The sequence below is a fragment of the Xyrauchen texanus genome, chromosome 2 (genome assembly GCF_025860055.1).
Source record: "Xyrauchen texanus isolate HMW12.3.18 chromosome 2, RBS_HiC_50CHRs, whole genome shotgun sequence".
NCBI classification, from domain to species: domain Eukaryota; kingdom Metazoa; phylum Chordata; class Actinopteri; order Cypriniformes; family Catostomidae; genus Xyrauchen; species Xyrauchen texanus.
The window spans coordinates 28,033,375-28,047,569 of record NC_068277.1 but is presented as its reverse complement, the minus strand read 5'-3'; the positions used below and the strand labels follow the sequence as shown (position 1 = coordinate 28,047,569).

Here is a 14,195-nt window from a genome sequence, read left to right as displayed (position 1 = left end):
TTCTGTGAGGGTTAGGTTTAGGGGTAGGGTTAGGTTTAGGGGATAGAATATAAAGTTTGTACAGTATAAAAACCATTATGTCTATGGAAAGTCCCCATAAAACATGGAAACACAACATGTGTGTGTGTGTGTGTGTGTGTGTGTGTGTGTGTGTGTGTGTGTGTGTGTGTGTGTGTGTGTGTGTGTGTGTGTGTGTGTGTGTGTGTGTGTGTGTGTGTACCCCTGTTGGCCTGCTAGCTATGTCCTTTCTACTGTGTTTATTCACCTAATGGGAAGTCATGATTTTAGTGTGTCTTCAGAAGGGCAGGGTTGCTTGATTTATTGCTCCATTGCAAGAAATAGGTTAAAATTTTGATGTAAGGTCTTTGTTAACATTAATACACACATACAGTGTTATTAAAAATGTCATAAAACTATTTCAATATATAAACGAAATCTGACTGTAAACAAGCAACACTGCTAGGATGTGTAAAAGTCTCTTATTGATAGTGTATTTGCACAATTGTTAAGTCTTTCAGGTTCATCGTTGAATGGCTCTTTTCTTTTATCTTCCCATTTTTGTCTTCCTCTGTCTCTGGCTGACTGATTAGCACACTTCAATAGTACGTGTATGTGTGTATCTTGTCCGTTTGTATCTGTTTACATGTATCAACAGCGTTTACTTTGCAACTTATCGGATAAGTATACATCTTTTGTTTTGCCATCTGTTGGATTGTGTGTGAGCATAAGATGTCAAATAATTTGAATAAGCAATATTCAGATTGTACAGAAGCGCAATAAAGATGCATCTAAAATTAGCGCTTATTAGATCTATTGCTCTTTTTATTTAGGATAGGTCTTGTTGACTTCAATTTGCCCCATATTTCGAAATATTGTGAAATCTCACAGTTACGAGGCAAATTTGGAAACAAGTACAGTCTTCAGCTATTTTACAAGGCAAAAGCGTATAACTTTTAATTTACGTTTTATTTTATTTTGAATAATCACGTTTTTACTGTAAAATAAATAGGAAATGTTTCAAGATCATAATTAGTTATTAGTCAATAATTATTACTACTTTTCAAAATATAGGCCTATATGTTTTAACAAAGGTTACTTCTTAATTGTTTGCCAAGGAATTACATTTGCAGATATAATTTTAGTCGATCACGGTCCAGTGCATATTTGTTAGGCTATAAAAAAACACAACAGGCTTAATCGTTTGTGTGTATGTGAATCTATGATCCCTACCCTTCAAATCACACTTGTTGTTGAAACCTCAGCGGATTCCTGCTATTTGTCTAGACATGTGAAAATCATTGACTAATCTTTTTAAAGTTCTGGCTAAGACCATTCCATACAGAACGCCAAATCTATTGGCCGATCAGTCGAGTGGTGTTTTCATTCAATCCAGTCATAAACTGGTGTACACATGCACTTAAAAATATAGATTCACCTTTAAAAAGTTTCCTATTTGTCAGATTAGATAGCTAATTTATGGGGGCTTTTATACCGTATAGACTATTAAGCAATACGCTTAACTCTTTCCCCGCCAAACACGGAATTTTCCGGGTTTTATGAAAAAACGCTTCCCCGCCAAACACGGAATTTTCCGGGTATCCGTGTTTTAGGTGGTATACGGTAAGGAAGACCCGCACGCATGTTTTGAAGAGTACGCAACTCTTTGATCAAAGAAACAGACTGCGATCGTCTCAAACATGAAGAAGTGGAGTATTGAGAAGCTCAAAATATCAGACATAAACATGCCTTTTTCTCAGCTTTTTGTCTGAAATGTTGTTTTTTGACAAAACCTACCTCTGTTCAAGTCGCAATAAAAAAAGAACAAATGAAGATAAAATAAAATCGTTTTTTTTGCCTAAAAGCAGAGGCCCAGATCTTTATTTTGATATATAGCATCTTCATATATTCATGGAAGAAAATATTCTGCGGGCCATTAAAGTTTAGCGAAAATCGTCAAAAACCCTGGCGGTGGCTGGCAACTTTTTTTTAAAAACGCTGGCGGGATAGCCTTTTGTACTTTCCTGTTTAAAAAAATAATAAAAGTAACTTCAAAACATAAAAATAAGTTTTCTTATTATTTTTCCTAATAATAAATTACGTAGCCTATTATTAGGTCTGTATCTGAACTTAATTATCCACCTTTCAGTTTCTCTGTGCTTAGTAAATATGTATAAGTGTAAACACATCTTAGATGATAACAAATGTAAATAATAATAAAAACATTGTCTGCTTGTTTATTTTTTGCGATTTGAAGTGACAATAAATAACAATAACTTAATTTTGTTCATAGACTCAAATGGTCTGCCATTACATTTCACAACGAACAAAAAAAATCCTTTCTTCTGAAAGTGAGTCTTTCGAAAAGATATTTTTTACAAAAAACTACCAAAAACAGATAAATCATAACCAATAACGAATATCCATTTTGTGTGAACATGGTCTCCTCATTTCAGGTACGTCTACAATGCGGAGTTTCAGTTTGCATCATTTTACTTCCAGACCCATCATGGATTTGGTGACGTATTTGGGGGGGTTCCTCTGTTCTCGGTGCAGTTTGTTGAAACACGTCTGATGGAGCTGTCCGGTGAAGGTAATGGAATTTCCCACGCCTGTGATGAGTTGGTCTCATGAAGAGTATGGAGAGCATGATTTGCCAACAGACGATCAGTCGTTCTCACGTCTCCGGGCTCGGTACCATACTGTTCGGTGTGTCTGGCAACTGTGATGAAAGAGAGTTCACGTCGCTGCCCGATGAGTTTCCTAAAGAACCCGATTCCGAAAAAGAGACCTGAAAGTAAGAGGCAAAGTTCACTTAATAAAGAAATAAAATACGAAATGATTTTTTTGGCTATTATTATTATTATTATTATTATTATTATTATTTTTATTAACAATAATGAGAATTATCATAATTATAAGTATTATATAATAATAATAATTATTATTATTATTCTGATGAACATGTGACTGTTTTTGTTTGTTGTTGTTGTGGGTGTGTGGGGGGGGTGTTCACTCACCAGATGTTGAAAGGCAGGTTGATCTAATTCACTCTGGAGTGCAAAGTCGCTGAGAGCTTTCCATGGAGGTTGATAAGTCTGTACATCCACTGGGTGTCCTGGCAGTGAAGGATTATGTCTTATCGGACTGCCTGCAACCAGCGCAGTGCCCGTCATACCCTGCAGATTCTGAACCAAAATCACTGCATTGAATCTTTTGATGAATGCATCTTTTCTGAATAAAAGGAAACTAATCATATACATCAGGCAATTCTTTAAAACCAGAAGACATAGTAGGAGTCTCTGATTTACCTATAGCCTACATATTGAATTACATACCAAAGTAAAATTATTTCAGATTATATCAAAGATCACTCAAACTCGATGATAATTAATAATCGGAATTGCATTAGGAGACACTTACAGTCTTATCGCCATGTTGCTGATGTAACTGTTTCATGAGTATAGATCTCTTCTTGTCCTTGCAGCGCTTGTTTTGGAACCACACTCGAATGACTCGCGGGCTCAAGCCTGTCATCTCCACCAGCTGCTCCTTCATGAGCGCATCTGGACGCGGGTTTGCGTTGTAGCACGTCCGTAAAGTGTGCAGCTGCTTTTCGTTCAACACTGTCCTTACGCGAGTGGTCTTCTCTGATTGCTTGTGCACGTGGTTCCGATGTGGGGTTTGTCGGACCGACACCGGGTCAGCTGAACAAATACAAGAAGGAAGAATTCAGTTTGGCGACAATGCAGTGTATAATAAGAATGGAAATGATGTTGTTATTAGCAGTGTTGGATGTAATGCATTACTAAGTAATTAATTACTGTAATTAAATAACCTTTTCAGTGGGAAAAAGGTAAAGTAAGGGATTACTCTTAATTTTTCAGTTATTTAATAACAGTTGCATCTGATGTACTAATTATGTTAAATACTGTATAGAATATAGAACAATTCTATATGAATCAATAGTGAATTTAAAATCGAAACTAATGTTAAAATGTATATTTTCTAATTTAACATCGCCCCTTAAATTCTTTGTCTATGAATAATTATTATTTGAAAGAATTAAAAGAACTATTTCATGTCAATCCTTGTATTTTTCATCTGGTGGTAGTTGATAAGGGTTTTAGAAAGTAATTAGTAATAAGTAATCCAGTTACTTTTCAGACAGATTTATTAGTCAATTAATATCATTAGGCCTACACTATATGTAATTAGTAGTTAGTAATTAACTACTTTTATCCAACACTGGTTATTAGCCTATTAGCCATTTAATCATTTATAGCCTATATTACAATTGTGCTCTAAAATGTATTTACAAATCGTTGTTATTAGAGAAGAACAATTTAGTTAGTTGGATCTGCAAATCTGATCTTGGATGGATGGTTGGTTGGATATTTATCATATTCACAATTATAAAGGCCATTTACTGTCTTTACTGTAGCACTCAGGTCCTGCCGCTCAAGCTTATCAGTCGTTGACTAAACAATATTATCAAGCGGCTCAACTTGTAATTAGCTATTATGTAACAACATTACACGGTGCCTCCCACAGTAATTACTATAGCCTACCGGACCTAGCCTACGTCTTGCTGAGGGCCATCGGTTCCAAAATAACAATGTTAAATAGGTGTCAAAGATTATTTCGTAACTATTTTAATCGAATAACGTTGTGTTAGAACTTTACGACTTGGTTTCTTGAAGACAAATTGTGTTAGTTACCTGCCATGTGTAAAGCTCTGCTGTGGACGTTTCCCGGACTAAGTGGGCTTCCACCTGATCCGCGCTCCAGAGAAAGACAATGATCTGCTCGACACAGCAGTTCCTCGTTCCGGACAGAGAACTCATCCCCGGGCAAAAGCTGCCGGCTACACACCGAGCAGCGAAAACATTCGATGTGATAAACACTGTCCCGAGCTCTCATGACCAAATCACTGCTGCTAAATCCCAAACTGCATTTTGCGCATTTTATACCGAACAATCTGTAGAATGTTAAAAATAAATGTATTTAGATTAATTGTGCATTGGCAAACCTAGATAAATATCTAGTGTTAGCCCACAGTTAAGGTATTATATATTTTTTTTACATTATAATTTTTTAACACACATACAAAATCTAAAAGTATTTTATTGAGTAGGCTATTTGGTGGTCTGCTTAAAAATGCATGTTTTGCCGCTTATTTATGTGCAGCAAATGGTGCACGCTTACTCCACAGTAAATCAAGTAAAAAAGAAACCTACCTTACATAATCTCTCTTGCAGTAAGTTTTTCCATCTCGTACAAAGCAAGTGCATGTCTCATCCAGGTATTGGTTGCACTCCACACATTTCAGGCAGGCTGCGTGCCACTCCAGGTCGGGGGAGACCCGCAGGATGTACTGGTCATGAATCTGACTGCCACAGCCGACACACATCGCAAGTCCGGACTTCCCTGTGCATTATTAAAACACAGGATTTTTTGTGTTGTTAGACGTTAATGAAGGGTCGATGACATCTTCAAGTGTGTAAGAACAATCTTTAAAAAATATTTTCGCATATATTAGGGGTTTCAAACATTTAGGCTACACTGGGCTAGTGCAAAGTAGCCTAGACATTATTCTAAAGAGAACATATACCAACGTAAGCCCCGAGAAAATATGGTAGCCTATTTAAAGTTAGTCCAATACTTTTTAACCCATTTTATAAGGCAAGCAAATTTCACCATCTTGCGCGTTAAATAGCTTTTAAATGTTTAGCTACTCTTAGGGGGGAAAGTCACATATGCCGTATTTAATAGATTTTAGTACGGAAATACTTACTTTTGGAATGATCCCCCATATCATCCAAAAAAGAAGAGTTGAATATTATATCCACCATACAGGTTGGCTAAGGAGCAGACTGCGTGTACGACTGGAATGAGAGAAAAGGTGCTGCCCGCTCCCGGCTGCCCAGCAACTTTAGTCCAGAGTGAAGAGAGATGGAGAGGGGGGTGAACGAAGGAAGAGGGGCTGAGAGCGCTGTCTGCCACACGAGACGTGACGTCAGGCGTAAATCCGACCTAAGATTCGTCAGTAGGGGGCAACAAGTCACAATGCACCCAGCATTGATTCATATCATTAGACACGATCAAATAACGAGGTGATATTGTTTCAGAATAATCTGACAACATCTTAATTTGTAGCTCATAACTGTAAGGTTGGCTGTGGGGAGGCAAACATATTGAGGCCTTAATGTGTGAAAATCAAGACTTTTTTTTTTAATTCGGGGTGTGCCAGAATTTGGGATATTTCACGGGTTCCTGGATTCACACCTTTAGGGGGAGTGACGGATTAATTTTGCCAAGTGGCTCATTGCGCGCTCATTAGGTCAATCTAAAGCACCAACAGGACACCTACTGGTAAGAAAGCTAAACCACAAAGTCGAATGCATCGATTATCATAAAAAGGCCTACAACATCTAGAAAGGTACAGGATAAGAGGGCAGGTTGCAGTATTGTGTACAAATTTATTGTGTTTTTAGCACAACATTATTCAAATTTCAACATTAAAGCCGTCGACATTTCAAACTGTTTCATTCAACATTCTATTTCCATATTTAAAAAATAACTTTGGGATTTTATCTTATCTCTGCTGCCAGCTTAATGTTATTAAATTACGGGCTGGATGGGCAGGGGTGGGCTGAGCCCACCCAAACGTGAGTCTCAATCAAACATTTTAGAAACATGGTTTTAAATTAAAATAAAATATATTGTTTCCAATTTGTGCACTGGTTAAAAGCAATATGGGGGCGGGCTGTGTGTTCCAAACATGAAGGGTGTGCTGTAGACTGCCCAACCCAGTACAGCCGCTCCCTATAAGCAAACTAAGCACTTTTTTACAATTCTCACTCGGAAATAAAAATGGAAAGAGAGAGAGAAAAAACACGTTTTGTTATCACTGTAACATTACCAAATATGTGATTGACCTTTGGTTGTTTTCAAGGTTTTGTTTGTACATTTCTTTAATAAAGTGTTAACATCCATATCACTTTCCACCGCATGGAACACAACATCAGGAGAGAACATGTATTTTGATATTTAGATATTTATATTTTGAGGGAGTCCCTGCGAGTAATTTCTTTCTCCCGCTCCCGCGCACACGTCATCCTGCGCCGCACTCTGTTGCGCCGGGTCCCATTGATTCCGCACGTGATCACGAATCATAGCTGGATACTGTGTTTTGCTGGACACGTGCTTCTGTTTCCTCTGTTGTTAATTCGGTGTCGATAAGAGATGCTGTCTGTCTCCTCGTGTCTCACACCTCTTTAATATACAAATGTTTACAGTGCTGAGAATGTTTGTTGTTTATTGTTTGTCATTGCGCTTTAATCTACTCGGCCACGAAAATAACCTTTGGTGCTTACATGACATTACTTTCCATCCATCCATCCAAATTCCTGTAATCCCTAAATTACTTTACACATAGTTTCACTGGTAAAATATCATTACCCTTTACTAGCCTAAAGGCCATACTCGTAACAATGAAACTGAGAAAAACGGCTTGAATTGTTTTGATGTGGATTTTGTTGTTAGGCCTACTTCATTGTCACACAATGGTTACTCTGAATTTCAGCAAACGAGACAAACTCGTCTGTCACCGGACAGATAACAAGAGACCTGTTTCATTCATAACTCTATTTTGCGTTTGCATAATTCCTTATTAAATTGCCGTCAAATAGAAAGAATCATCATCACTTAATATGATTTAATGACTTCTTTAAGCAGCTCCCATCTGTTTCAAATTGTAGGTTCTTAATCTTGATCCATCTAATATATTTCCTTTCACTTCGTCCTTATTTTCCTCCTCGATATTATTTGTGTCCACTCAATCCTTGCATTCGGACTCTGATTTGTCTTTGAAATTTGTTTTAAGGCTATCAGTTTATTAGATAGATCTATGATGTCGGTCATTGTAATCCTTCTAATTCTAATGAATCTGAAAGTGTAAAGTTGTCAGGGTCCACTACAATTTTATGATTATATACAATGTTTATCAGTTTATTTATGTCAATATATTTTTTTATATGGGAATAAGTGTAAAATATTAGATAGAGCTATGATGTCGGTCATTGTAATCCTGTTTTGTGTTCATTTCCAATCAAGAGAAGCGCAGCATTGAGCCAGTAATCATCCAAAACGAACACAGTCACATTTATTTAAACGCATTTATTTTGAACCACTTTAATTAATATCTTTGCAGATGAGTTTTAATGTTGTCTTATACCAAAGCCATTGTTTTTAAATTACATTTCGATGTTTAATACGTTTAATAAGCCTATATTTAATATTCAGACGAAATGTCGTGCACAATGACCTTATTTTCCTTTTTTTTTTTTTTTTCTTATCTTTCTTTTTTACTCCTATTTCATCGTGAATGAATCACTATTCCTGACTGACCATCAAAGGAAACGGTGCTTGTTGTAAATATTTGATTAAATGAACATAATCTGGGACATGCTATGATACAAATTCACTGAGACAATAATGGCAAGCATGCAAAGTGAACAGCGGAAACACGGTAGAATATGCTAATTAAATGTGTTTCAGTCAGATAAGTAATCAAGACAAATTTATAAACAAATCAAAGAAAGAAAGTGTGTGTGTGATTGTACAAAACCCCTAACCAATAATGTGATGTACACTGTTTAATTCAAAAATATTTCTCTGGATGATGTTTTTTAACATGCAAATTATTAAACAATTGTTCTGATAAACACAAAATATAAATAATACATTGTATAAAACAACCTATAAACACTCAAACCTGACATATATGAAAAATAACCTTACCTTAAGAACACATTAAAATATAACTTGGCCTTAATGTACTGTATGCCAGTGTGAGTTTCTGTTCCCTTGTCAAAACCAGCTGTCCAAAAATGTTTAGACACTTTTAGTTTTGAACTAGGTGTTTAAAAAAACATAGATATCTACTGCTAAATAAATTATTTATTTTATTGGTCTTGTGCCTAAAAATGTATTGCTTCTGATATATAATCCTTGCTACAATTTCCAACTTGCTAAAAACTCTCTCTAAGACTATAGATATGAATATGAGAGTGACCATTCAGAACCGATCATTAGAGACTCTATAACTTATTGTTCTTATCATCACTGGTTTTATATAGAGAGAGAGGAGAGAAATTTCAACCTCTGTATGACTGCTCACAAATAGAACAAATGATGTATAAGGTGCTAATGGTATTGTTTTCACTGGCTGAGAATCTTATGGATTATGATGCTGGATTTGTTCCCAGTGACATGCAGGTCAGTCAAAATGGTGACCCTGGTGAAGTTCTTTTCTTGCACCCTTTTTCATCTTTCTTTTTGCTTTATGCAAGTACACAGAGTTATAAATGAAGTTATATTATCTAAAGCTAAGGCTTATTTTTACTAAATGTAATCGAAATATCCTGTTTCTCTCTCCTAAATTCTTAATCTGCATTGAACATGCTTGCCTGTGTTTATTTGTGCATGCATCTACAGTATGTAAACATTATGAGCATTTCAAATCATTACTCGTGTAACTGCCTGTGCAATGGGAATACCACACCATAACAAACAAACATGCAGATACCAAAAACAACACATGCCTGTTCACAGATTTCTTGCTACACCATTGCCCACTCCAAATGGTGCTTTCATTATTTCATTATTTTGGAACCGTTTGATCCGTGGTCCCATCAAATGGGGATAGGCCAGCTGTCAGGGGTCTGCATTAGCAGAGTTTAAGTGTAGCTAATGGCAGCTTTAAGGCCTAAATTATTTACCACTCTCATCAGAAATGAGACTTAAAGTGCTGTGTGTCCAGCCAGCCCCAGAACAGCTACATGTGCCAAAAGCCCAAAACCACAGTCAGGATCCAGCACACTCATTTTGAAATGGAAATAAATAAATCAAGCTGAGAACATATATAGTAATTATTATTATTAATTATTTAAAGGTCCCTCATTCCTGTTCATTTTTTCATTTTATTATCAAACTGGAACATTTTTCTCCTTTATACAAATGAGAGGTGGGGGAAGAGACGTACAGTCGGAAGTGATCTTGGAAGATTTTGGCAGCAACTCAAGATAACTATGGTGGAAAAAAAAATCAGGTCCTCATGCATGCTTCTCTAAAAGTAGAATCATGTTGCTTATATATAATTCAACATACGTCTGATTTAATGTGGCATCCACATAATAATTAGTATTAATTTTTGATTGCTGCCTCTGGGCATTTCTGCAATGTTGGTAGAGGAAGGAATGCCATTATTATCATAACAGTGTTGCTGTCAGTCTGGCCTTTTATTTTACAAATGCTGTGCTTGTATCTCTGTCCCTGCTAGCACAGAGCAGCACTTGCACGTTCATTAGGAAATGATACAAATATGTCTGTCACTCTAATGAAAGTAACAGATCATCTGTGTACTGCCATGAGACAGTGTGCTTTCGTTCCTGCCTAGAGCTTCCTTTGAATTTGTCCAGTTCTTTTCTGCACTTCATCCAGGGGTAATTCCCAAGCTCCTTTCAGATATAAGTGTTGAATCTGTACAGAATCACAAACTATTTTCATGCAATTACCATTTGACTCTTTTTGACTCATTTAAATACTTTGGCATTTTATTAAAAGTAGTTGGATTGGCATTAAGAGGATATTTGGTTTTGCTTTCCGGTGCAAAAAAGAAAAGAAAAAACATTTCAGTAATTCATAATTTTTCACTAAAGCTTAATATTCTGTCATTCTGACTTCATTGTGGATGAACACTGAGGGCTGTGTCATTTTCACGTTTGTGTTTTTAAACACATTTTGTTTCCCTTAGAAGGCTTTGTTTCAGAATGGTGACACTGAGGTCAGTTCTTTGAAATATAAGTCTTTTTTACGCATACAGCCCTTTCCAGACAATTAACGCCTTGTACACTCACTGAGCATTTTATTAGGAACAGCTGTACACCTACTTATTCTTGGGATTATTTAATCAGCCAATTGTGTGGCAGCAGTGCAATGCATAAAATCATGCAGATTCAGGTCAGGAGCTTCATTTAATGTTCACATCAACCATCAGAATGAGGAAAAATGTGATTTCAGTTATTTCAACTGTGGCGTGATTGTTGGTGCGAGACGGGCTGGTTTGAGTATTTCTGTAACTGCTGGGATTTTCACGCACAACAGTCTAGAGTCTAGAGTTCTCAGAATGGTGCCAATAACAAAAAACATCCAGTGAGCAGCAGTTCTGCAGATGGAAATGCATTGTTGATGAGAGAGGTCAACGGAGAATTGCCAGAATGGTTTGAGCTGACAGAAAGGCTACGTTAACTCAGATAACCCCTCTGCACAATTGTAGTGGGCAGAATGCACAACACATCAAACCTTGAGGTGAATGGGCTACAACTGATGAAGACTAGGGTAGAGTGTAGAGGCCATGCTTTAACATGATCCATTGGGAAAGAGTGGTAAATCAGCTCTGGCAATTTCCCGGAATGAGAAGTTTAAAATGAACGCCTGTGAACTGGAAGTAAATATGTCATAAAATTGGATGAAACTAAACTAAAGCACTTCTTTTTATCAAAGATGAAGAATAATTTTGTTGACATCTTACAGAAAAAGTTATTAAGTTGCTAATGTTAAACAAATTATACCAGGACCAAAAACCAGATGATCAGCTGAACAGCTTGACATTTTAAAGGTCCGTGATGTCAGCAAATGAGTGATGTGTGAATAGCAGATGTGATATATTTCAAGTATACTGTAAGCAATCTGGCATTTTTATTGCAATTTAACAGGTTTCATGTGTGAAAGTGGCTCTTGTGTGATATTATTATTGTGAGAATTGATAGCTCACTTTATACCATTACATTTGCCATATTGTAATTTCAGTATAGATTGACTTTTGAAATGAATAGTTTCAAATCTGAGGGTTAATTTTAACCTCATGATAATCAGACCCCTCTACCTGAATATGCTGCACAGCTTCTGGTCAAAGCTCTTGTCCAATCTTGAAATGACTACTCCAATGCTCCATTGGCTGTTCTTAGCATGATTCAGTTCTGGAAAGTAGCAGTGTGTTTGGTTTTCAGTCAACAAAAAGGGCCCTTTCCGCACCTTTCTTGGTGTTAATTCACTAGCTACTTGTAGCTGCCTGCATCACACTCCTACTGCTTGTCTGTGTTCCCTCCTGTCCTCTGCAATCAGTGAGTGAGCGGCACCTGGTAGTTCCATCGCAATGAGGAACAAATCGCTTTCCAGTATATTCACTATCTCTGTGGTGAACAAGCTTCTAACCACCACATGATCTGCTAAGAAATCTTCAACCTTCAACATTCAACCTTCAAGAAACAGCTGAAGACACACCTTTTGTGAGCACTTAATTTAAACAAAAAAAGGCACCTCCTGAAAAATAATTCTTATTCTCTACTTTTCTGAATTTTTTTATCTTGCATTTGTACTGTTCTAGCACTTAAAAGTTGGCGGCGCAATATTGCACTTTTTGGGGTCTCTTGTACAACACATTTCTTGTGATGTTCCTCATTTGTAAGTCGCTTTGGATAAAATTGTCTATTAAATGATTAAATGTAAATTTAAACTCTAGAGTGGTCTGACATATTTTGAGTAAATATTCTGTTCGTTAGTAGCCCGCATGGTTCATTTCAGTGTTGTGGAAGGTACTTTGAAAATGTGGCTTCCAAAGCTACAAACTACTCATACAGCCAAGTATGTACAACTGAAATCTATTGATATACAGCAGCAATTAAGTAAGACAGGGTCCCTATAAGGCTGCAAAGGGGCTCAGGTTAATTAGTGGTCAGTTCTTGTATCTAATGCAATGATATATTTTTTTGTGTGTGTGTTTATAGCTATAGTAGGGCTTGGTTAGGATTCCAGTTGTTTAATGATGTGCTGTGTGTAGCAAGTGTGCAGAGTGCTCATGTTTTCACACCTGGGTGAGTGGTGTGTGTATATCTCTATGTGGCCATTTCTGCTTCAGGTACCCATGGGACTAGTGGGCAGACAGACGGTGTGAGCATGGCTATTTTACCCTCTCTCTTCTGTTACATGCAAGTGTTTTAGCAGCACCATGGGGCCAGAAGATGAACAGATGATCACTGCCCTCTTCACTGCCTTACAGCCAGTAGACTGCACAGCAACAACCTCTCTGGGAAAACTGACCAACCAGGGGCAAACAGCCAGGCCATTTGTCCTCTTCTTCACTCAGATATACATATATTTTTAAACCAGTGTGGGGGAAGTCAGCAGAGTTTGTGCAGAAGAAAGTTGCCAAAGCTGTTCGCCAGTAGCTAGGGACTAAAGGCCTGGTGGGGTGGAGAGCAGCTCTCACTCTGGATTATACGTCTTGGCTTTTAACAGCATGTTCACAAATTGATGCTGGGCTCCTCAGGGGCTGCAGCAGGAGCATTAAATGGCACTGAAATATTCATATGTGAGTGCATTTAGCTGAGCGCAGCTGATGGGCGCCTCCCAGGAGAGGCCACAGGGAAGTGCTGCTGGGCTCTGATCCATGTGCCCTGTGTATGGGTGGGGGGAGTATCTACAGCCACAGATTTGGTTGGGTTGGAGCTCGCTAAGAATCCATGAAGGCATGATCAGTCAAGTTCAAACTTTTTTCATGTGTGTGTCACTTTATACTTGTGACACAGTTTGTATGCATTCCCTTCAGATGTTTATTATTGGGTACTTAAAATGTAACACTGCATAAAATAAAATTAATAACTGAATACTTTTATGAATATCATTTAGCTACTCAACAGAATAGTTTTCAGAACAACAGATGAACCCCAGTTGCATAAGTTTGGCTTCAAGATACTCTTATCAGCAGCTAAGTAGGGTAAGTCGTACTTTTTCAACTTTGTGTTTGTCTGCACCAGTTCGATAGTGTAGCTGGCATAATGAAAGATAGTGATGTTACACCAAATCTAATGTTAATACAATTAAAACTTATTTTTAAAACATGACGATTTAAATAGCTTTATCATCAGAATTTAACATTTCATAATGAAATGAATCATTAGCAAAAGTGAATGTAGTGAATATTTCTCTATATGTACATTTTTGGAAGTATTTCTGTTCATTTTAATTTCAAGTGCATTTTTATAACACATACCTTAAAGTCTTGGCTACTAAAAATATATGAACATTTTCACTGTTAATGCCCAGGAAAACAAGTACAGTTCATTGAACATGAG

At 37.0% G+C, this 14,195-nt stretch overlaps 1 protein-coding gene across 1 annotated transcript; it reads right to left on the bottom strand.

The window, feature by feature from the left end:
* Positions 1-2,233: 2,233 nt before the first annotated feature.
* isl2b (ISL LIM homeobox 2b) lies at positions 2,234-5,937 on the bottom strand. Its single transcript, XM_052151873.1, has 6 exons — positions 5,795-5,937; positions 5,238-5,427; positions 4,719-4,978; positions 3,421-3,704; positions 3,018-3,185; positions 2,234-2,788 (listed from the first exon to the last, which is right to left on the bottom strand). The coding sequence occupies exons 1-6, from the start codon at positions 5,850-5,852 to the stop codon at positions 2,675-2,677; spliced, it is 1,074 nt and encodes a 357-aa protein (XP_052007833.1). The 5' UTR covers positions 5,853-5,937; the 3' UTR covers positions 2,234-2,674.
* Between the last annotated feature and the right edge of the window lie 8,258 nt (positions 5,938-14,195).

Excerpts from the sequence above, each read along its gene's own strand:
- isl2b (XM_052151873.1), bottom strand. The coding sequence starts at position 5,852 with ATGGTGGATATAATATTCAACTCTTCTTTTTTGGATGATATGGGGGAT. Across the intron at positions 4,979-5,237 it reads TGCAAGAGAGATTATGTAAG|ATTGTTCGGTATAAAATGCG; the intron begins GTAGGTTTCTTT and ends AACATTCTACAG. Across the intron at positions 3,705-4,718 it reads CAGAGCTTTACACATGGCAG|CTGACCCGGTGTCGGTCCGA; the intron begins GTAACTAACACA and ends GTATTTGTTCAG.